This window comes from Melanerpes formicivorus, unplaced genomic scaffold (assembly GCF_026170545.1).
Source record: "Melanerpes formicivorus ecotype bairdi unplaced genomic scaffold, bMelFor1.0.p_v2 SCAF_50, whole genome shotgun sequence".
In the NCBI taxonomy this organism is placed as follows: domain Eukaryota; kingdom Metazoa; phylum Chordata; class Aves; order Piciformes; family Picidae; genus Melanerpes; species Melanerpes formicivorus.
The window spans coordinates 3057033-3080710 of NW_027142402.1; the positions used below are offsets into that span (position 1 = coordinate 3057033).

At 45.1% G+C, this 23678-nt stretch overlaps 1 protein-coding gene across 2 annotated transcripts in view; it reads right to left on the minus strand.

Moving 5' to 3' along the window:
• Positions 1–355: 355 nt before the first annotated feature.
• The window catches only part of ATG5 (autophagy related 5), a 41675-nt gene continuing 18352 nt past the window's right edge, over positions 356–23678 (minus strand). For both annotated transcript variants that reach the window (XM_068160469.1, XM_068160470.1), the window contains exons 7-8: positions 16396–16513; positions 356–924 (exon numbers count right to left, since the gene is read on the minus strand). In XM_068160469.1, the coding sequence (XP_068016570.1) occupies positions 788–924; positions 16396–16513 (255 nt within the window). In that variant the 3' untranslated portion in view covers positions 356–787. The remainder of the gene's footprint in view (positions 925–16395; positions 16514–23678) is intronic.

Here is a 23678-nt window from a genome sequence, read left to right on the forward strand (position 1 = left end):
TTGAATGCCACAGTGGAGCATTCAGTGACAGCACACAGAGCAAAGAGGGATTTGTAGATGCTGAGGTCAGGTTCTTTAAACGACAAAACATGCTGGCTGGCTTGACTTGAAAAAAACCAAACAACAAAACCTCTCTCACTGCTTGTTATCAAAGTGAAGGAGGGGGGGAAAAACAAAGCAGCTCATTTGCATACCAATAGACATACTGTAAACATGAAGTTCTCATTAAGGAAAGCTGGGTTTACAGTAATCTGATCTGGTACAGAAAGCCATGGGTAACCCAACCTCGGCGGTGCCCTAGCCGGCTAGAAAATTAAACCAAGGTTTCCACTCTCCCAAGTCGAAACACTGCTGCTTTAGGAAACAGCCCTGTTTATTTGTTAACCAGAAATACAATCAAGTGGCACATTTCCATCTGACAGTGGCAGCTTGGTTCTGTTTTACAAGGAAACAGCAGGCTTGCAGCGGAGGTCCTGTGAATTCCTTCGCATCGCAACTGATTTAATGACAGCGGTGAAGAAAAGCGGCGATGACGCAGAAGAAGGTGAGCCCCGATGGCTCCTGTCTGGGGATAGGATCTCTCTTCCTGTTTGGCTTGCAGCAGTGAGGACTTCTTGTTTTGTTTCGGGGTTGTTCTGTTGGGTTTGGGGTTTTTGTGTGTGTGTGTGTGTGTGTGTCTTTTCCTTCTGGTCAGGCTCTGCCTCAGTCAAGACTGAGAGAAGCAAGGAGTCGATGCAGCCTTGCGGTCCCGGCTGGAGAGCGATCCTCGTGCCAGCGCCGCTGAGTCTCAATCAGTAGGTCGGGGAATGATACTAATGTGGAGAAAATTATCTGGATAGCTCATATGTTCACTTAGCCACTGTAAGGGTGTTTCCAGCATTGGCTCAATTCCATGAATCATCACTTGAGTCTTCTGCTCTCCATCTAATTCAAAGGGGAAAATAAAAAGAGAGAAGCCGCTGGTAGAGTGCTCAAAGATCACAGAAAGATGAAGCATAGACAGAATTTATGGTGTGCTTAATTGGTGTTACAGGGCTTCAACACTCAACAGAATGAGAAGCAGGAAATACCAGTATGGAGAAAGCTGAGATTTCTGTCACCTGAAAGAGAAACTTGGAGTTAATTCCAAGAAGGGAAACAAAAAAAGGGTTAAAATGAAACTTAATGAAAGTGTCACTCTTCTGTACCAGTTGCAAGTTTTCCCTCTCTACAGTGATCACAGCTTGGCATCAGCACACTTAAGGCACAGCCATCTCACTGAGCTCTAAACCAGATGAATTTTACAGATGTTGAGCTTCAGACCTCACCTGGAGTACTGTGTCCAGATCTGAAGCCCCCAAGACAAGAGAGACACAGACCTGCTGGAGCGGGTCCAGAGAAAGGCCACAGAGATGCTCAGAGGGCTGGAGCACCCCTCCTATGAAGACAGCCTGGAAGAGTTTGGGCTGTTCAGCCTGGAATAGAGAAGGCTCCAGGGAGACCTTAGAGCTGCATTTCAATACCTGAAGGGGACCTCCAGGAAGGCTGGGGAGGGACTGTTCAGAAGAGCCTGTGGGGATAGGGTGAGGGGCAGCAGTTTGAAAACGGTGCAGGGGGGGATTTAGGTTGGACATCAGGAGGAGATTGTTCACAATGGGAGTGCTGAAATACTGGAACAAGTCACCCAGGGAGGTGGCTGAGGCCCTACCTCTGGAGACATTCACAAGATCAGACTTGATGTGTCCCTGAGCAGCCCGCTCTGGTTGGAGGCATCCCTGCTGACTGCAGGGGGATCGGACAAGATGACTTTTGAGGGTCCCTTCCAACCCAATGCGATCTGTGACTTTGAACTTCCTAAAACATGCTAACAAGGCTGGAGTCTGGATACTGTGAGCTCCTGAGGAAGCTGGACTGCACAGCCTGTGTCACACACAGGAGACACAAACACTCCTGAAGTAATCTCGTTTTGCTAAGCATGATTTACCCAGTGCCCAGCGATACTTCAGCTTTCCTCAGAAGGCTGACTTGGCACCAGCTTTTTCTCACTTAGTTTCACCTCCTGGCAGGGCCAAGTGAGCCAATGATTCCCAGTATGACAAGAATCTTTTCTAAGAATATTTCAATTATTTTTATTGATACTTGGCCCAGAGGATGCAGGCACTTTGACCTTTTGACTCCAGCGATGGGAACCAGCTAAAGCAACTGACAGCAACTGTCATGAAATGAACTGAACACCACCCCCACCCCCACAATGAAAATTTATTTCAGAGCCCCAAGAGGAGAACATCTGAAATATGCTCCAAATAATGGTTAGAGTTTAAAAAAGAAAGTGGGCAGTGACCTCTTGCTGCTTTTATGCTGTATACTCTCTGCCACTCTCACGTGGACCTACCACAGTGAAATCCCCATTCCGTGCTCACTGTCTTCTCTAACTGGCATGTCATGACCCCCTCAGCTGCCTAGACTGCAGAACAAGCCTCCTTGCTCCCCAAGAGCTGACTCTAGAAGTGCAGGTCCCATTACTGGCTCTTTCATGCAGTCACCCCAACTGTAACACAAGTTTCTGGTTTACAGATAAAAATCATCTTTGTTTGGCAACCAAAAGGATTTGCCAGCTGCCTGAAGGAGTTTGTATTACAGCTGGGTATCTATGCCAGCACAGGTTAAATTAGACCAGAAGGAATCATCCCAGCACAACTATAGGGTGGGTGAGGAGTGGCTCAGAAAGAGTCTGGAGGAGGACTTGGGGATGTCAGTTGATGAGAAACTCAACAGGAGCCAGCAATGGTCACCGGCAGCCCAGCAGGCAGCTGTGTGCTGAGCTGCATCCAAAGCAGGGAGAGCAGCAGCACAGGGAGGGGATTCTGCCCTTCTCTGGCTGCTCTTGGATGCTAGTCCAGACTAACCTAATGCCTCTTGCTTCAAAATGAAACACAGCTCATCTGGGTTTCTCCATTCCCAGCTCCCTCTCCAACTTTGTCCCTTTCTCATACAAATCTTTCCCCCCCCACCCCCTGTTCCTCAAGCTGAGAAAGTTTCAGAGGTCAAGGAAGAATTTACAGTTTAATTAAAGTCTAAATCTCTGCATTAGCATTGTTTGTGCTTTAGTATTATCTCTGACAAAGCAACACTTCTCCCTAATTCCTTTTCCCCTGGAGGCTTGACTAAAGAGATCTTATCTACCAATTCTGTACTTACTGTAGCCCTTCTTTCACAGAATCCATTGGGTTTACTTTAATTCTTCCCTCCTTTTGTTACAAAGGACCACAAACTCTCACTTAAGTCACATTTACCCAACCCTCTTCCTCAGCACCTTCCCCATCTTGACACACACTGAGAGATGGCTGCTCTGCTTGAGGGAGCAAACACATTAAAACCACCAGTGGAAAATCATCTTTTCTCAACAGCTGGCTAGTTTGAGCCCAGCATTTCCACTGGGATCTGAGTTCTGGATGGTTTGCTGGCTATCATGCAAGCTTCATCCACCTGGTTTATAGATGACTTGAAGCCTGAGGAGGGCAGATTTAGACTGGATATCAAGATGAAACTCTTTACAGTGGAGGTGGGGAGACACTGGAACAGGTTGCCCAGGGAGGTTGTGGATGTCCAGGTTGGATGGGGCCTTGAGCAACCTGGGCTGGTGGGAGGTGTCCCTGCTTGGAACTGGATGATCTTTAAGGTTCCTTCCAACCCAAACCATTCTATGAATTACTGTTCACAGTCTTCAAAGCTGCAGCTTATTTTGCATGTCTCTTGCAACAGCAGGTGCTGTCCTTTCCCACCCCTTATGCTAACAGAATGTCCTTTCGACTGACAGAAGCGTACAGCGTGTTGAACACAACATGTATTTAAATCAGTGGTGTAAGATTTAAATGACTTAATGACAAAGAAGATTAATGCTTTTCTCTTTTTTTAAGGCCATTGGACCAGGCAAATGAGGGCAAATAACTCTGCTCACCTGGAGAGCTCAGGGTCCAGACCTGACGACAGCATTGCTGTCAACATCCACTTCACAGGATTCAGTAATGTGGTTAAAAAAACCAAACCCTCACCAGAATTTCCTCAAAACCAAGAAGTCCATTTCCCTCCCCCTGCTTTTTTCCCCCCCTTATAAATCATGATAGAGTTCCATGTAAACCCTCATAAGAACTAAAGATGGTTTTTTTTTTCCCCCCACTGTGTTGCAAATTAACCTCAGGAAGGAGGAGTGGAGATACCAGCAAAACAAAAGCACAGCAATACATCTTTCATAGGAAGGTTTTATGATGTGTGTACACAGTAACTATTTCCTTCAAATCAGGCCATTTTTAGGTGACCAAAGTGATGCAAAATTACTAACTACTGGTTTGGCAATTACAAAAGAAAAGAACAACCCAAAGCTCAAATCTAATCAAGTCATCTCCTAACAGAGTGGCTGTCCCAGGATTATTTTCCTTTGCCTTCCTTGTGGAAATTCATGAATATAGAAGGCATTACAGCTCCCAAAGGTCACTAGTGGCAAGTGAGAAGCACAAACTAGAAAGGTTTGGGGGAAAATTTAACACTATTCCATCTCCAGAAGCAAATAACTATGCTTACATGCTGTCTGCTAAGCCATTTTTGAGACATTTCAGATCACTTAGACACCAGCTCAAAGGCTGTGACAAGTTTCTTTGCTCAGGGAGCAAGCTTCGCTCCAGAATGAATCCAACCACCCATAAATCAAACATTGACACTTTGCTTTTACATATCTTCTGTAAAGGAAACACAATTGGAAATTGAAATGGGTAATTTTAGGCTTTTCATTTCATAGAGTCACAGAACTGTCAGGGTTGGAGGAGACCTCAAGGATCAGCCAGTTCCAACCCCCCTGCTATGGGCAGGGACACCTCACACTAGATCAGGTTGCTCACAGCCACATCCAGCCTGGCCTTAAAAACCTCCAGGGATGAGGCTTCCACCACCTCCCTGGGCAACCTGTGCCAGTGTCTCACCACCCTCATAAACTCAAATCTAGTGAGAACATTTCTGCAATCCTGTCTGGCATGTGCATGTGTAACAGCAACCAAAGCACTCCAGCAGAAAAACAACCGTGTGTTTTGAACCAGTCTTGCTTGCTCAGCTGAGTACTAACAGGTGCTCAATTCCTACACAGTTTTATGGGAAATGCCTGCAACAGAAAAAGGTGAGCTTGGTCAAATCCCTTGGCCAATGATTCACAGATTCATAGCATGGTTTGAAGAGGAAGGGACCTTAAAGAACATCCAGTTCCAACTCCCATGACACAGGCACAGACACCTTCCACTAGACCACACTGCTCAAGGCCTCATCCAACCTGGCCTTGAACACCTCCAGGAAGGTGGCATCCACAACCTCCCTGGGCAGCCTGATTGCTTGCTCTTTGAATGAGCTCAGCACAAGTACTTCAGACAGGGAATACCTCAAGTTCTCTTTACTGATATAAAATATTGTATAGGTAAGAAATGGTAACTTCAAGGTCTAGGGCTCCCACAGGTTCCATTGAGCAGGGTTTTTTTTAAGTGAATTTTAAAGAAATGGGAATAAAAATCTCAGCATGAGTTTTCAGAAGCTTCAGACTAGCCCATTTCAGCCAACATATGCCAGGCTTTCCTCACTCTTCTGTGAATTCCACCCTGCTCTCCCAGTAGTGAGCTCCATTACTAAAAGTGACTCCTTTTCCACAGCAATCCTCATGTACTTTTTACCTCACTTTAGTTGGGTATAAACCACCAAACTCCTTATCCTCTCCCTTGATTTGGAATATTCATCAGCTCACACAGAAACACAGATGAGAGATTAGATCACAGTCAGCCAGACAGGCTGTTCAGTACCTTCTAACCAAGAGCTAGAGCACACAAAGAATTCTGCAAAGCCCATGCTAAAATAGCCCAGCCACAACAAAAGGCTCCTCTGACCTCAAAAACATAGAGGCTGATACGTGACATGAAAGCACAGGACTGGCTTTTCCTTCCTGCCTACATAGCCCACCAGCCCTGGGGAAAGCCACTGGTGGTGATGTCAGCTGAAGAACTCACAGGCAGAAATCCATGGTCAATAGGGCATTCAGAACAAGTGTCCTCAGAGTGATTCTGTATCTGGAATAAACACTGAGATCAAATCAAGCAGTTGGCATGACTCCTGTTCATCATTTTCTTCTCCCTGCAGTTTTCCCTATCTCCTTCTCTCCTATCAAACTCTACCTCAAATCTGTCACAGTATGTTAGGGGTTGGAAAGGACCTCAAAAGATCATCCAGCCCAAACCCCCTGCCAGAGCAGGACCACCCAGGGCAGGTCACACAGGAACACATCCACACAGGTCTTGAAAGTCTTCAGAGAAGGAGACTCCACAACCTCTCTGGGCAGCCTGCTGCACCTTTGTGTTCACATGGAAAGCTCCAGCTTGCCCCCATTGCCCCTTGTCCTATCACAGCACACCATGAGCAGAGCCTGGCATCCTCACATTAGCCACACTTCTGAAATCTAATTAAAACAATGTTGATTAAACCAATCCCCACAAGCAGAAGTTGATCACACTTCTGAGCAGTTTAGGAGAACCTGAGTCACACTTCTCATCTCATGGCAGACAGCAGGTGTGTAAACAGACTAGAAAACTTCTTTCTGTTGCATGGAGAGTGTTTTTAGAGCAAGTGCATTTGGCTCCAAACAGCAGGCAGCCAGCTTGCTCAGGCAGATTATTTTTAACAGCCTTCAGTGTGGTCCAAAAGGGTTGGCACTGCCAGCAATGCCATCCCCACCAACCAAAGGGAACTTCCCTTCAGTGAAGCAGCTCATGAAGCTCAATGGAGCAGTAGCTAAGAGGGGGGAAATGAAATCTTTACTTAACTAAACATTGTTGTGGGGGTTTCACTGCTATTTTGATTCTTCTACAGCAAACAGAAGATTTCATGAGATTGCTGTAATAAACCCCAAGTTAGCTCATGACAGGACTCTAAAGTATTCATTCTTATATATGCAACACTTTAGGAGTCCAAAGGTTTTAGAGAACCTTACAATGACTGAGCCTGAGGTCCCTTCCAACCTTAGTGATACTGTGATACTTCCCCATCCAACATCTAGCTGCAGGCAGGAAAGAAAACAAATTTGAAGGTGAAACTCTCATCAAGAAATATTCTTACACCACTTCTCCAGTGCCTCAGCCCTGAACCAGCAATAAACCTGGGCTGGTTCAGAAAAGACTGGGGTTAGCCACGGAAGCTTATAAGGAGCTTTGAGCCATATGCTGAAGTTTGGCTCTGCACACATGAACCCAATGGCAAAGTTCAGGGCAGATCCCACTGCTGTTGCACAGGAGAAGCCAAGCACACAATGCACTGGCAAGGTGTGCACTGAAAGATAAGCACTTGAACGTGTGACAAATGGAGCTCAACTCATCCATGAGATGTTTTCCATTGTTGGGGGAGAGCTAAATCACTTTTAGGAGTTGTGGAGCTAGTTTAAACAGCAGGCATCTTGACTCACAATAAGTTAACCCTTTCACATCCCACGACCTCCATTAGATTTAAGGTTTCCCTTCCCTCTAAACTGACTTTCAGAAATTAAGCTCTCTCTGTGTACAGCTAGGGAGCTAAATGTGATCAATATGGATCCTGAAAAAGAAACATTTGATAAAGATTCCTCTCTATAAAGACTGATAGAAGGCAAATTAATCTGCTGTAAAAGACCTCTTGCTGCTAACAGTTTGAGAGGACTTTCATAATGCCACTGTACTCAAAACACTGTTATGTCCAAATTAAGCAGCATATTCCCTATACAATATTCCCCCTGCATGTGCACATCATCTACTTTTAAAGGTTTTTAATGGCATTCTTGAACTTTCAACCTCTCTTTTATTTCAAGTTCCTATAACTCACATCATGCCTGCAACTATTCTTCCATTCTCACAGCTCTCCAGCTTTCGCAATTAACTTCTTCAGCTCATCAAGTGATGAGCTATTCCCAGCAAGCACCACTGCTGCTGCAAAACTCACTGCCAGCACAGAGGAGATCAGCACATTTCTACCAGCTTCCACCAAGCCACAATGCTAATTGTTAGTTTAATCTATTTATCTGAATACATCCAGAAGGGGACACCGGGGACACAATTACAGTTTTAAGACGTTTGCCTGAAAAGTGGTAAGTGATATGTACAGATCAAAGGCTTAATGGTTGCTATTTCATCTTCTGTACCTTCCCCAGTTTAACTGGAGAAAAAACACACTGCTTTTGCCTCTTGAAGAAGTGCTACTTGCAGCAATATTATGTTGATAGTTAACAAAGCAAACAACTTCCCAGGCAAGCTACACGTGAAAACGGAGAGGAGCTCTTCAATTAACCCCCCAAGGACGGACAGTTTTGTTCCATGTCTGACAAATTCTCCAACCCCTGCTAAGCTGATCAGTAAAAACTCAGCTAATTGAATCCATCGATGTGAAAAACCACAGGCTCAAGTCTGTACTGCATACATCAAGCTGAAGGATTTCTGCTCCAGCCACGGCGGTAATAGTCAGCGGGGTCAGGTCAAAGAGGGTTAAAGTGAGTCAGGATATAGCCAAAGGAATACATCAAACACTGATTTTTAAAAGGGCAATTAATCTTAGACAGAAATGCTTCCTGGGGAATGAGATCTCAATCTTAAGAGCACACTACATGATGTAGCAGTAAAAATGTACATATACAAGCTCAGAGAGCTTTCATCCTGTGATCACAAACAGAAGGGGAGTGCTGTTTATCAGAGAAATACAAACCCTTGCTCAAATCCTTACATTAGCTTCTTCCGGGCCCTGACTCCTGCAAAAACAAATTCTCTAATGAGCAGGCAGGAGAGTTTGTACATGAAATAGCTTGGGGTCTTTTTTTTCCCCTGTACATGTACTGTAAGTTCTTTGAAACAGCTCAGAGACCATCCAAAGATTTCCACCACAGCACAATTCAATAACTTCATCTCGAAACAACTCCGCAAGGGGTGGAGAGAGGAGGAACGAGTGATGGAATATCTGAAGGGCTCTTTACACTGAAAAGTAACACCAGCAAATAAAGAAATGCTCCCCTCCTCAAAACAGCTGCCCCTGTTCAGACTCCAGACTGGAAGTGGATTTCCATCAGAAGCTCATTTGTGTTTTTGCACCCCACAGTATCAAAAGGGAGAGCTTCAAAGCTGAGGGATTATCTGACAAGCTTTGAAAGCCTGACTGGTGGCTTCAATATTTTTTTTCAGTTCAGAAAGTATTTGCCCACCCTTCAGTAGAAAAGTGGATCTGTAAAGCTCACAACACATACAGCATCTGCAAAGAGAACTTGCTAAGTTGGTGTAGTTAATCGGTTAGCAATGTTACCAAGTATCATTAGCTACCTGGACAAAACAGTACCTGAAGGGGGCTACAAGAGAGACAGGAAGGGACTTTTTACAAGGGCTTGTAGGTGTAGGGTGAGAGGGAATAGATTGAAGGTTGAGATGGGTAGGTTTAGACTGCAGATCAGAAAGAAATTCTTTCCAGTGAGGGTGGTGAGACACAGGCTGTCCAGGGAGGTTGTGGATGCTCCCTCCTTGGAGGTGTTCAAGGCCAGGCTGGATGAGGCTCTGAGCGACCTGGGCTGGTGGAAATTACAATTTATCCACTGCATGTGAAACGACCAAAAGCTCTGATCAAAATGAGGTATTCAAGAAGGGGCTGCTGAATCCTTTGAGGAGGAGAAGGATTCAGCAAACTGTTTATTAGGGGATTACTCTGCTTTATGCTGTTGGTAAGGTTCCTACTTTTCTAATCTTTCCTTTCTAGATCCTCTAGTTTGTAAGTTCTCTGCTGTTTAGCTGTGTAAAATATTTATCTCTTGGGAAAAGCAGGTTCTACTTGTACCTGTACATCTGCATCAGGGCAGAACAGAACAAGACTGCAAGAGAGAAGCAAAGCAGATGGGAATGATTTTACTCAGTCCTTCCCTAAAGGTACAGTGCATATTCCTATTTTAAAAGCATAGATGTAGCTCATAAAACATGCCAGGATCCACTCTTGGAACCCCAGGCCAAGTGCCAGAGAACAGCTCCTGCCTACTCAAGCTAAATTGTCTCCCCCTCCATATTGCCTACTGAATGAGAATGATCCCCAGACTGTTAATCCATGAACACTGCTCAGCTTTTCTGGGAGAGTCTTAATTGGCCTATGCCAAAATTCTGCCAGAGAACTGCTAACAGCCATAGAGCACAAGCACCAGCTCATGCTCTTTTGTTCACTAGTGTAGATAAAACCACTGACACCACAGTCTCGGAATCTGGCTGTGCACTGCAGTGCCCTGGTTGAGAGTCTCCCTTTGGAAGCCTTCACAGAGGTTTACAGATCTCTCCTGAATGCTTTGGTAGAGCCACTGAAGCCTCCAGTTACACTTGCACCAGTTACAGCACTAAAGGCAGCAGTGATGCTACAGCATATACACATTAGCAGGAAGGTGATCCTTGCTGAAAAAACCCAACCTATTTTGGGGCATTCTCACATTTTCTGTGACACTAAGCATAAAAGAAAAGATCCTGTAAGCCTACAGACCTTGTGTACTTTAGCTGTTGCTGACATGCCTCTTTCTGTGAGCAGGGATATATGAGAAACTGGAAGAAAGGTTTGGGTTTGCTTTTCTTCTGTGAAGTTTTCAATGGCTCAGTCATCGAGAGAGTGAGTGACCTCTGTGATCTCCTTGGGGTGAGACAGACTGATTTAGATCAGGATTCAAACCCATCCATTTCTTCCCTCTGCTACTGACCTCAGTGTGACCAGGTGCAAGCCACATCACCCCTCTGTGCCTCTAATTTCTCCTTCCTTTTTCTCTCTCTTCACTCATGTTTTTGTCTAAGTGATAAATTCTGTGGGAACACACTGCAAAGTCCACACAGAGCATAAACAACCTGAGGTCTTCTCCTAGAAACACAAACAAACGTCCCTTTCAAAGCAACCAAACCATTTTGTCAGAATGCTTTGATTCCAACAGTTTTGCCTCAAACTCATGCATGGCATTGCCCAGGTTCTAGCAATTTCCCCCCCAGCCTTTCCTTGACTGCCTAGACTTGCAGATCCATAGCATTCCGTCAGGGATTCGGGGGCAGGATGCTGATGCTCACAGGAGCAGCTCTACTGCAGTCCACGAAGCAGATTAGGGCAAAAATTGCCACCTCTCTTCTGCAGAGAACTGCAGAAATGCTGCCTTGGGATTTCCAAACAGCATAAGCTGAGTTTGGAAACAAAACCCCCAAACAAAACAGTTATTTTGCTCTGTAGAAGATTTTACTTTCTCCATTTCATACCACTGTTAGCATTAGGCTTAAACTGTGTGGTGCCTGAATAAAGCCACTTGCCTTCTGCCAAATGTAAAGAGAATAGGCTGGGGTCTGATACTAATAAAACTTATTGGGTGGCCAACAGAACAAATGGAGCTGGAGCTGAACAAACTCCCAAAGGCTTGCCTGACAAGCAGGATTCTTTCCCTGCTTGCTGTTACCTCTTCCTACACTCTGCCCTTTTGAATGTGCATGCGTGGCCATGCCTAGGAACCACTGGTAAGTCACAAAGAAGCAGCACATTACTCTGATGGTAGGGAAGTTGCTGGGTGGAATCACAGAATGGGTTGGAAAGGACATTAAAAATCATCTAGTTCCAACTCTAAAGGAGAGACTAAGCTAGACCAAAACATTTCAGTTGGAAGAGACCTACAACTAGTCCAGCTGCCTGAGCAATTCAGGACTGACCAAAGGTTAAAGCATGTTAAGGGCATTGTCCAAATGCCTCTTAAACACTGACAGGCCTGGACCACCCTTCTGGCACAGAAATGCTTCCTAATGCCCAGTCTACACCTCTACTGATGCACCTTTGAACCATTCCTGCACTTCCTACCACAAGATACCAGGGAACAGAGATCAGCTCCTCCTCTGCACTTCCTCTCCATCAAGCAATGAGGTCACTCCTTAGCCTCCTCTTCTCCAAACTAGTCAACACCAAAGTCCTTAGCTATGCCTCACACGACATTCCTTCCAGCTCTTCTGCTCTTCCCTGCATGCATTCAAAGACTTTCACATCCTTCTTCAATTGTGGCTCCCAGAATTGCAGCCAGTGTTGAACAGAGCAGGACATCACCTCTTGACCAGCTGGTGTTTGATGCACCCTGGGATGTGGTTTGCCCTCCTGGCAGCCAGGGCACCCTGCTGGCTCCTGTTGAACCTGCTGCCAATGAGCACTCCCAGATCCCTTACTGCAAGGCTGCCCTCCAGCCACTCCTTCCCCAATTCATGCTTGTGCCCAGCTTTACTCCATCCTAGGTGCACAGCCCAGCATTTGGGCTTATCAAACTTCAAGCCATACACCAACAGTGACCAGGGCTAGTTATATTCCTATAGTTAGGTGGCCTGGAGAAGTAATTCAGCACTGTGCCTCCACCTCACTGAGACCAGATCGCAGAAACTATAAGGAGCCAAACTTAATAGGTAGATAGGGGAAGCAAAAGCTTCCTAAATTTGCTCACCACTAGAGCAGCAAGGACCAGGGTGATGCTGTGCAGCTCCCAAGGTAAAGCCCAGGTCCAGCTAATTTGACCTCAGACAGGACAAGCCCAGTTATGTGTCATGTCAATCCAAAGACATTCACACCACATACCTTTACCCTTTCCATTGCACTGCATCAAAATTAGGAGCCCAAATGGCAAATCTAACCCAAATTCAGTTTTCTGTTTGACTAATTTACTGGAGGGACAAAGCTTAGAAAACTGAAGGAGAACAAACCCAATTAATATGCAGCCTCTCATACAGCATACATTGAAAAACACACTCTGAGGGTTAATGGGAAACAGCTGATCTCTAATTTTACAGGATCATTCAGGACAGCAAAGTCTTAAGAGAAGGGGGGGGGGGATGAAAAATAAAGCAGCAGCCCTGGAAGTCTTTTTGATCCCTGTTTTATTTCTGAAAGAACTAATGACACTGCTATAGAAAGAGGTCAGCTCACACAGCTTTTCTGAATGAGCAACAATGCTGTGAAAACTGGGACTGATTGATAGCCTACTGTTTGCGTCATTATGGCCAAATGTTTACCATTTGAGCCTTCAAGGAAGCATGGGACAAAAATCAAAACAAGTTTTATGAAGACTTCAACAACACTGGCAAGTTCAAATTGCATCCAGAATTGTTTAGACATGATAGCAGGGGAAGAAAACGCTTTCCTTCTGCATTACACCCAGTTTCTACCTTCGCGTTACGCACAACGCCTTCCACTTGGGGGTCTGGAAGAGGAAAGAGGTCTCTCTCCCCACCCCAGCACAACTCTGCTTTCTATCATTTTAACCCTTCCCCTCTTCACTGCGTTATGCTGAACTCTTCCAGTTGTTGCTCTGCAGTCAGAGAAGACCACACTGTGTTCATCTCCTCCTCAGAAGATGAGTCACCACTCCTAAATGAACTGTTTACAAGATTAGGATGTTCTTCCACAGGAACTTCATAAATGACTACTAAACATCTCTTTCTGATTTCCCTTCTGCTTGCTCTGGGTTGGGGTTTTTTTGTTTGCTCTTGCTTGTTTGTTTGCTTTGGAGGTTTTTTGGGGTGTTGGGTTTGGGTGGTGGTTGGGGTTTTTTGGGGGGGCCTGTTGTTATTCTTTGGTTCATTTCTTTGGGGGTTGGGGGGGTTTGTTTGAGTTTGTTGGTTGGTTTTGTGTTTAATTTTGTTTGGGGGGCTGGTTTTTTTCTTGTTTTGAGTTTGTTTGTTGGGTTTTGGTTGTTGGAGGGATTTTTTGTTTGGTTGGTTGGGGGTTTTGTTTCAGTTTGTTCCAATTGCTGTGAATTATTCACATGTTTTAGGTTGCTTTTGTTTGGTTTTGGTGGTTTGGGTTTTTTTTCCCTTCAAATTGTACAGACTCTGAAGTTCAGAACTGCCATCACCACCTCTGGAAGCAAAGGCCCCTGAATTGGCAGCAGGAGCACCTATCATCAGCTGCACAAACCCATGAGGAAATGCTGCAACAGACACAAACCAGTTTTATGTATCTGTCACAAATGACATTGGGCTACCTGTTGCTGGAAGCAGGTAGCCTAATCTACCTCAGCTCAGTGAGACAGAGTTATCAGACAGCAGGGAAAGAACAGCCATGGGGCTACCTCCTTCAGGCACACATAATTGATATTCAGCAGTTTGGGGAAGAATACCCAAGAGTACTCTGTTCTACCATACCAGCAGTGTGACCTTGTGCTATATTTGCAGGCAACTACTTATTCCTAACATCTCTTCTTTACCTGCACAGAAACTACAACTATGCAGCCTCAGAGACCACAGCCAGCACAGACAATATTAAGCTCCATCATAGCCTGATCCTGCACAGCACACTGCATCCTCTCACAAATTGTAACTCCCAAGTGATGCAAAAGACAGCTTCATTTTCTGGAGCTGGAACTACTGCTGACAATTCCACTTTACCACACAAGAACTGTTCAATTAAAGGATCAACTTTTGTCTGTGCAAGCGGCATCCACAAGCACGAGGAAAGAAAGATCAGACACCAAGTTTACAAGCTGGAGCATGAATAATTTGAAGAATCTGATTCTAAGCCTGGAGCCCTCATGAATGGGTGTTTCATATTAAAACAAACAAGACATCTATCATGAACTGGATGACCTATGGAGGTCCCTTCCAACCCAAACCATTCTATGAATCCATAATTAAACAAAGGTCCAGTTTGAGGACAGCTATGGTTTGGGGTAATCATTGCTCAAGTTATCTTTCTGAGCACTTCAACAAACAATAAAAGCCTTGAATAAATAGCTCTGTAAGCTAATTTAAATCAAACACAGTATCTAAACAGTTACCCACAGTCTGCAGCAAGCCAGAGTGATATTGACACAGTGTTTTACCAAGACCATTTTCACTATCAGGGTTTTAATGTCACTATTCAACCTGCTCTACTTTTGACACTGTTCTCTGCCTCATGTTTTCCAGAGCTGCTGATCAGTCTCTGTGCTCACTCCACACAGACAGGAGGGGTTTGCTTCATTGAAATATTTTTTCTTCTCAGCATGGTTAAAAGAGAGCCTTAATTGTATCCATGCCTCTTAAAGCAAAGGCATATAGACACTGTGGGTGGCTCTTGAAAGCCTTCCCTCCCTCTTCTTGTGGTGGTCCCTAAGTATCTGGCAGCAGGAACAGCTTGCATATATGGCTGAGTCTGAAAAGCATACATCCTCTGCGTTCCCACGGCACAAGGCACACTTAAGGATGTCACCACAGACAAGCAATCACCACAATGACTGTGAAGCTTCCAGTGCAATGAAAAGTCACTGGGAAAGAGAAAAGCAGAGGGGGAAAAGGAAAGAAGTTGAGCAGATGGAAAAAAACAGAGGGGAAGAGAAGCTTGTGTTGACTATGTTGTACTGACAAAAAGATGCAGCCACTGTCACTGATGCATTTTGCTCAAGGGGGGGGCAGAGGGAGTGTGCTGGGTCCCTCGGTTTAGGAAGGAGGTTGACCTGCTGGAGCGTGTCCAGAGAGGGGCAACAAAGTTGGTAGAGGGGCTTGGAACACAGCCCTGTGAGGAGAGGCTGAGGGATCAGGGGTTGCTTAGCCTGGAGAAAAGGAGGCTCAGGGGAGACCTTATTGCTGTCTACAACTACCTGAAGGGAGATTGTAGCCAGGTGGGGGTTGGTCTCTTCTCCCAGGCAGCCAGCACCAGAACAAGAGGACACAGTCTCAAGCTGTGCCAGGGGAGGTTTAGGCTGGAGGTTAGGAAGAAATTCTACACAGAGTGATGGCCCATGAGAATGGACTGCCTAGGGAGGTGGTGGAGTCACCATCGTTGGAGGTGTTCTGGAGGAGACTTGATGGGGTGCTTTGTGCCACGGGTTAGTTGATTAGGTGGTGCTGGATAACAGGTTGGACACAATAATCTTGAAGGTCTCTTCCAACCTGGTCTGGTCTATTCTATTCTATTCACCAGTCCTGGAAAAAGACCTAAATGACTTTCTGAAAACAAGAGTGAAAACTGCTTGCTCCACTGATATCTGTTAGGTCTTTAAGGATAGCTTTCATTTCTTTCTTACTTTGCTTAGCACAATGAAGTAGGTCTGAGCTGGGAGAGCATCAAATCAAGTCTGAATGCCCAGATGTGGAAACCAGTTTGCCATCACTTTCTGATATACCTGTGATACTGCATTCTCTTTAGTTCTAACATTGCTTTACAGTCTTGACTAGAAGAGAAATTGCAGATTAAGACCAAGCACAAGAACAGGAATTTGAATATACCAAGAAAGGCCCCAAGAGGATGGATTTTAGTGTCATGAAATTCAAACAGGTGACCACAAGCTATTTGACCTTCAGAAGCCATTTTTTTTCCTGCAGAAACAACCCACAAGCAATAAATATGCAGAAAAATTAACTTATTGGACAAAAGTCATCACTACAATACCTTCAGGGGTGATAGCACTAGGACAGACATCTTTTAGCAGATCTCCCAAAGTATGCAACTCTCCTCCTGAAGCAATTGGTCGAAATAGCTTCTGTATAAAAGGTCTCTCTGTTGTGGCCTGGTTTAATAACAAAAGTAACAAAAGCAACAATTTAAGGTCCATACAAATATGTAGTGCTACTATTTGAGACAGGCAGAAAATAAGACAGAACAGGAGGCTGCAACAGGTGATTCTCCCACTCTGCTCAAGCAAAGTACCTCAGGAGACCTACAGATACGCTTTTTTAATGGTTATGTTAAGATAATCCCTTCCCTTGAGGATCAGAATAAAACAGTGTCATCTGATATTCATAGAACCATAGAACCAATAAGGTTGGACAAGACCTCAAAGATCATCAAGCCCAACCTGTCACCCAAGACCTCATGACTACTAGACCATGGCACCAAGTGCCACATCCAATCCCCTCTTGAACACCTCCAGGGATACTGAAAGGACAGAATAAGACTTATTTTTCCTGACAACCTCCTCACAAAGTGAGAGCCAGAAAACAGAAGTTAAAAAACTCTTGTTGAACCACATCACAATTTTTAACCAAGCTCTGAACAGCTGCTGACAGATTTCTGCTAGCAGCTGACTCCAGGAAGCAGCTCACATGGGCTGCACTCTGGGTGACTGGGCTCAACTCAGTTCCACTTGGACCATACACTGTCTGAACTGGAAGAAGCAACACAAGTCACTGTCTTGCCAGATATAGTTCCCTACCACTTAGAAAGTGGCTCCTAGAAACAAACTAGAAACAAAACACCACCACACCAAGAAGGATTGTATCTTCTGGTGCAGGCTTTTGGAGGGGGGGGGGAAACCAAAGCAAACCAACCAAGGAGAGTGGAAAAACCTGAAAAGTTACAAATTCATTTTGAAAGGAAGTTCAGATGTGATCTCTTGTCACCTACCTACCTACCTACATGAAGAGCCACAAGCAGTGGATTAACCATGACAACTTAATTGTCATTCACCCTCTCTGGAACAGCACAGCAAGGAGTGGTAGAGCACCTCAAAGTAATTCCAGGGCAGTACAGGGCAGAGCTGTTGACACACGGCTGCTTGTTACTTCTTGCCAACAGACTCCAAAAATGGAAAAATTGTCTTCTCCCAGTTTTTCTTGTGGCTGATCAGAAGGAGCTGAGTAGCTGCTGCAGTCAGTTCTCTGTGTCCCGAGGGCAGCAGAGTGCAGATACAAACAGTGCTAATGAAACGCCTGAAAAATGATGGGAGGCACACAGCCAGCAGGATCCACCTCAGACAGATCCACACTTGAGCAGTGAACTCTGGCACATTGCAGAGCAGAAGTGTAGCTTCAAAACATTAAAAAAAGACAGGAAAAAAATCCCCTAAAGCACTGTTAGAACCAAACAGATTTCCACTGAGTTTATTTAAAACAACACTAATGGACAGAAGTCTAAATCACAGCTGCCAAGAGTTTGCCATTTCATAGAATCATAGGAGGCTTTGGGTGGGACCTTTAAGATCATCTAATTTCAACCCCCTTGCCATGGGCAGGGACACCTTCCACTAAACCAGGTTGCTCAAGACCCTCTCCAACTGGCCTTGAACAACTCCAGGGAGGGGGCACCCACAGCTTCCCTAGGCAACCTGCTCCAGTGCCTCACCACCTTCATGGGGAGGAATTTCTTCCTAATGTCTCAACTAAATCCAGATTCTTCCAGTTTGAAGGCATGACCCCATGTCCTATAACTCCATGCCTTTGTCAAAAAAATCCCTCTCCAGCTCTTCTGTAGCCACATTCAAATACTGGAAGGATGCTCTAAGGTCTCCCTGAAGCCTTCCCTCCTCCAGGCTGAACAGTCCCAACTTCAGCCCTCTGATTACCATTGTGGCCCCCTCTGGACCCACTCAAGAGTCAAGGGACAAAACAAGTCTCCTCAGATATCCTGTGGAGTATTTCCAACAGGAAGATGCCCACTGCTCATGCCTGCAAAGAAAGAGAACATTCAATCTGCTCACAAGTTTTTCAGCCCTGGACCAGTTCCTCACTGAAGCAGCAGAAGTGGAAGTTAACACCAGGAAAAAAAAGATGCAGGCAAAGGTGATCATTACCAACAAACTTTAAAGAGGAGAACTTCCCAAGTGAGTGCTGCAGTTTCTAATTATTTATTAATAAATGACAACCAATTTATTTCTCATTGCAATAATTTATTGCCAAGAGGGAAAAGCCAAGGATGGGCTCTCCAAAATCCCCCACATCGCTGCTGAGTGCTGCAAAGCAATAGCCTCAGCTGCTATCAGGAAGCATTACAGCAAATGAATTCAACTTTGCATTTGAAGTGTTGAGCACCACAGATGTGGTAATGTAAATAGAAATCCCTGCTCTCCATCAATGTTAAAATGATAAAAGGAACTGCACGTTGTTTAGACAAAGCTTGTTGTCCACAAATAGAATCCTACAGGCAGGGTATTAGCCCAGCATGCTTACACTTCACCCCTCTCCTGCAAGCAGATGCTTTAGGCCTTGAGAGAGTCAAAAGAAAAGTCCCATCCTGCAGTTAGAATGTTTATAGGGTAATTTTTCAAAGCCTCTTAGTCAGAAATCATTTCAGGAAAAGCTTAGCAGCACTCCTTTTGAAGTGTGCTAGTTAGTAGGAGCAGCTCAACTTGACTACAGCTTTCTGCTCCAGCATTTACTACACCACCACATGAAGGAATGGCCAAGGTGAGTAACTGCTTATATAATGCTGTGTTTTGTACAGCATTTGCTTAATCAACAGTGCAAAGCTGTGCAACCTATGACCTAACCCACAAAGACACCACTGTGGCACTGTTAACTGCCATCAGGCCTGAGCAGTATCCATCACTGTTTCCTACTAAGATGATCACAGCTTGGGCAGGATATAGTGCTTTGAAAATTAATTTGATTGTACAGTCTAGCCCCAACCTAGCTGTGAGCTGTTCAGGTGCTGGATGCATGTGCAGGATGTAAGTACCTGAGAGGGGCCTAGGAGAGAGCTGGGAAGGGGCTTTTTACAAAGGGTTCTAGTGACAGGGTGAGAGGGAATGGATTGAAGCCTGAGGAGGGCAGATTTAGACTGGAGATTAGGAAGAAATTCTTGACAGTGAGGGTGGGGAGACACTGGAACAGGTTGCCCAGGGAGGTCATAAGTGCCCCCTCCCTGGAGGCGTTCAAGGCCAGGTTGGATGAGGCCATGAGCAACATGTCCCTGCCCATGGCAGGGGGTTGGAACTAGACGACCTTCAAGGTCCCTTCCAACCCAAACCATTACATGAATCTATGACACAAAGGATGTCAATCAGGAAGTTGGGGACAGATCTACAAAGGCAATGCCACCAAATACATAAGGATATAAACCCAAACCCCCTGGCCCCACATTTGCAGTGCATTTCACACCAAACAGGTCCCCAGTTCCATCTCAAATCATTGGGGGGTTTATGGAACCAAACATTCAGCTTCAATATCTCCTAGAAATTTAGACTGACTTACTGCAAGTGAAACTTCTCAGTCTTAACTACACAACTACACAGCACCACAACTCTTGTGCTTTGCAGAACAAATGAGGACTTTGCTCTCCTTAAAGAAAGTGGAAACAGTAACAGAGACAGGAAAGTGACAGTGAAAACAAAATTACAGTGAGAAAAAGAATTACCTATCCAGGCATACCGAAGAGTTCTAGGTGAGGGAAAGTTTTAAGAGGACCTTTAAGGCAGCAGAAAGGCTCCCAGGACATAGATGCATGTCATGCTAGCAATTAAAACTCTTTCTTCCCTATCATCCTGCCAAAGAAAGGGTAGCCAGCTTGCCTGGTCCTTTTCAGAATCAACAGCACATCAAACACTGCATGGAATCCACAATTCAATTAGTCAGTTCTTTTTACACAGGATGCATTTTAAAATGCAAAACATAACTCCTGAACTGCTGGGGGTTCAGTCTGGGCAAATCACAGGCACTGGCGTTTCCATCCAGAGGAAGAGATTTGGCTTTTCTGCCTACATGCCCCTCTGCTGCTGTGTCAGTACTTCAACAAACAGAAGTTGCCATGCATATTGGATCCACAAAGCAAAGCATAAATAAATAAGGGAATAAAAAATGCCTTACAATTTCCATAAGCTGGCACCTCCTAAAAACTCTAAAGCTTGAGACCTCCCTACAAACTCCATCCGACCTTCCTTAACTTGTCAGCTTCATAGTCTCTGCTGTTTTGCACAGAACCACTTTACACTAACAAAACCTCTCCTAATTGAAACTTATCATTTTGTTTAAACTGATCTAAACTCAACCAAGGAGTTTCAGAAGTAATAATAAGAGTTTGCAGCAAAAGAAGTCTGACCAGCAGGATGAGGGAGGCGATTCTCCTGCCCTGGTCAGCTCTCATGAGACCCACACCTGGAGTACTGTATCCAGTTCTGGTGCTCCCAGCATGAGGGACATGGAACTGCTGGAGCAGGCCCAGAGGAGGCCACAAGATCATCAGGGGGCTGGGGAACATCCCCTATGGGATCTCCAGGCTGAGAGTTGGGGTTGTTCAGCCAGGAGAAAAGGCAGCTCCAGGGAGATCTCAGAACAGCCTTCCAGTACTTGAAGGGGGCTGCAAGAAAGCTGAGGAGGGAGTTATTACAAGGGCTGTAGTGATAGGATGAGAGGGAATGGATTGAAGCTCGAGGAGGGCAGGGTTAGACTGGAGATTAGGAAGAAATTCTTGACAGTGAGGGTGGTGAGACACTGGCACAGGTTGCCCAGGGAGGTTGTGAATGCCCACTCCATATAGGTGCTCAAGACCAGGCTGGATGAGGCCTTGAGCAACCTGGGCTAGTGGGAGGTGTCCCTGCCCGTGGCAGAGGGGTTGGAACTGGATGATCTTCAAGGTCCCTTCCAACCCAACCCATTCTATGAATCTTTGCTACAAAAGTTGCCTCTGGAATACAGAATTGTATAAATGCTCATAAATATTTACTCCTAAGTACCTTTTCCATAGATTTTCTCAGATACTCTGCTTTGGAGAAATGTTTCCAGTTAAAAGCCTCAATGAACAATGAAAAAGTGACTAATTGAAAAGATGATGGATTGCTGTAGTCACACAACCATCACAATGCTGTGCTTGTCTGGAAGCGAGATACTACAAAGCCCCATCAGAAATTCAGCTCATACACTGGTGCCAAAATGCAGTTTTCCTCCTGGCATTTCTGGCCATCTTTGGCTTCTTTTCTGCTTAATGTTCCACCAGAACTACTGAGTTGTGGAAATGGCACAAGGAATGTTTCCAGGGGGGTGGGTTTGGTTTGTTTCAAAAGAAAAAGCCCCCACTGGCTGGAAACTAGACAGGTAGGACATCAGAGAAAGATTCAATGGAATTGAACTGACAATCACCAATAAACTCAGGTAGGAAAGAACTTGTGTCAGAATGGGGAAGAAATATTTCTGGGTGTGAGGATGAAGCAAGTTCTGAGAACCTAGCCTACAGTGACCCTCCTGGACTTGCCCTACCTCTTAGCCCAAGTTTTGGGATCTGAATGAAGTTATCTACAGTTGCTTCAACCCCTCCATATTTTGACTTTAATTCAGAAACCAGTCATGTATTCAGAGAGGTTCCTTGGCCTTTAAACTCATTTCCCATATCCTGATACCTGCAGAATAAGGTCAACAGAAACCTCTGACTGCCTCCTGGGAAAAAAGAATTCAAAAATCACCACTGAATTAAAAAATAAAATCCCACAGCAGAGAGAGCTTTTACATGTGCAAGCAGCTAGCATCAGGGGGTCCAAACAAGCCAGCAAACAGCATCAGAGACGCAGGGAGAAAAACATTTCAATAGCAGGGCAAACACTGACTATCATTCAGAAAACAAACAGGTGACTACACACTGAAGAAGCCCACCAGCAGCTGTAGCCCAACTCACATTCCCCACTCTGCACCACTGGGGTGCCTGCAGGCTGCATAAGCTGGGAATCACAGCAGATAATCAAAAGCTTTATAGGCAAAACTGTATGTAGAGAGACCTCTAATTCTTGTCCAAACATTCAGTGTTCTAAGCTTCCTATCACAAACCATAGAATGGTTTGGGTTGGAAGGGACCTCCAAAGGTCATCTAGTCTGACCCCCCTGCAGTCAGCAGGGACATCCTCCACTAGATCAGGTTGCTCAGAGCCTTGTTGAGACTGACCCTGAATATCTCCAGGGGCAGGGCCTCAACTGCTTCCCTAGGCAACCTACTGCAGTGTTCCACCACCCTCATGGTGCAGAACCTGTTCCTAACATCCAGTCTCAATCTCCTCTTCACTAATTTCAAACCATTACCCCTCATCCTGTCTTCAACAAAAGCAAAGCTGAACCCCAGCAGTTAGTTCCTGCAATGGAGAGTGCAACTCAAACAGATCAAATCCATTTTAGAAGTGAAATTAAGGCTGCAAATGATTTCTGTACAAATACCTGGCCAATATCCACAGCAGTCCCTTTTTTTCTGCACTTGCCTGCATATTTGTTGTTCACATGAGCTATTTAGTATTTTGAAGCATTAATTTGCACAGTCACAGAAGCACAGAATGCTAGGGGTTGGAAGGGACCTTGAAAGACCATCGAGGCCAACTCCCTTGCCAGAGCAGGAGCACCCAGAGTAGGTCACACAGGCACGCAGCCAGGAGCATCCCCAGTCTGAGAGGAACACAGCTCAGGAGTGTAAATTTCAGGCAGCAAGAAAACCCCCTTGCTACATAATAAGCAGCTGAGCAGGTAACAAATGTGCTGTGAAAGTGGCAAATCAGATTGTGCTGGCTGAAACAAGCGAAACAGAGAAGCAAAATGATTGAGCGAGCAGAAGAAAGGCAGCGCTGCAGCTACTTTACAAGACCGAGCAGCAGCTCTGCGAGGCACTGCCTTCATCCCAGCCTCTCAACATATTCATATGCTGCAGAATTAATACTCAATGTTGTGGTGAAAAGTGCAATTATTTCTAATTCCATACATAATTAATTTCCCTAACACACTTAAGATGATATATAAATATACAAGAGCATTAACTTCATAAAACAGTTTAGGGAAATGGGAGCCACAGGAATCCAGACCTCATGGTTTACATTCCAATTTGTTGCAGGAACATTTACATCAACTTATTTACCTCCACATTCAGTACTATAAAGCAATGCAGTGGAAAGATGCCATCCAGAGGGACCTGGCCAGGCTGGATTGGTGGGCTGAGGAGAAGATCAGGAGGTACAACAAGGCAAAGCGTTAAGGTCCTGCACTTAGGTTGGGGCA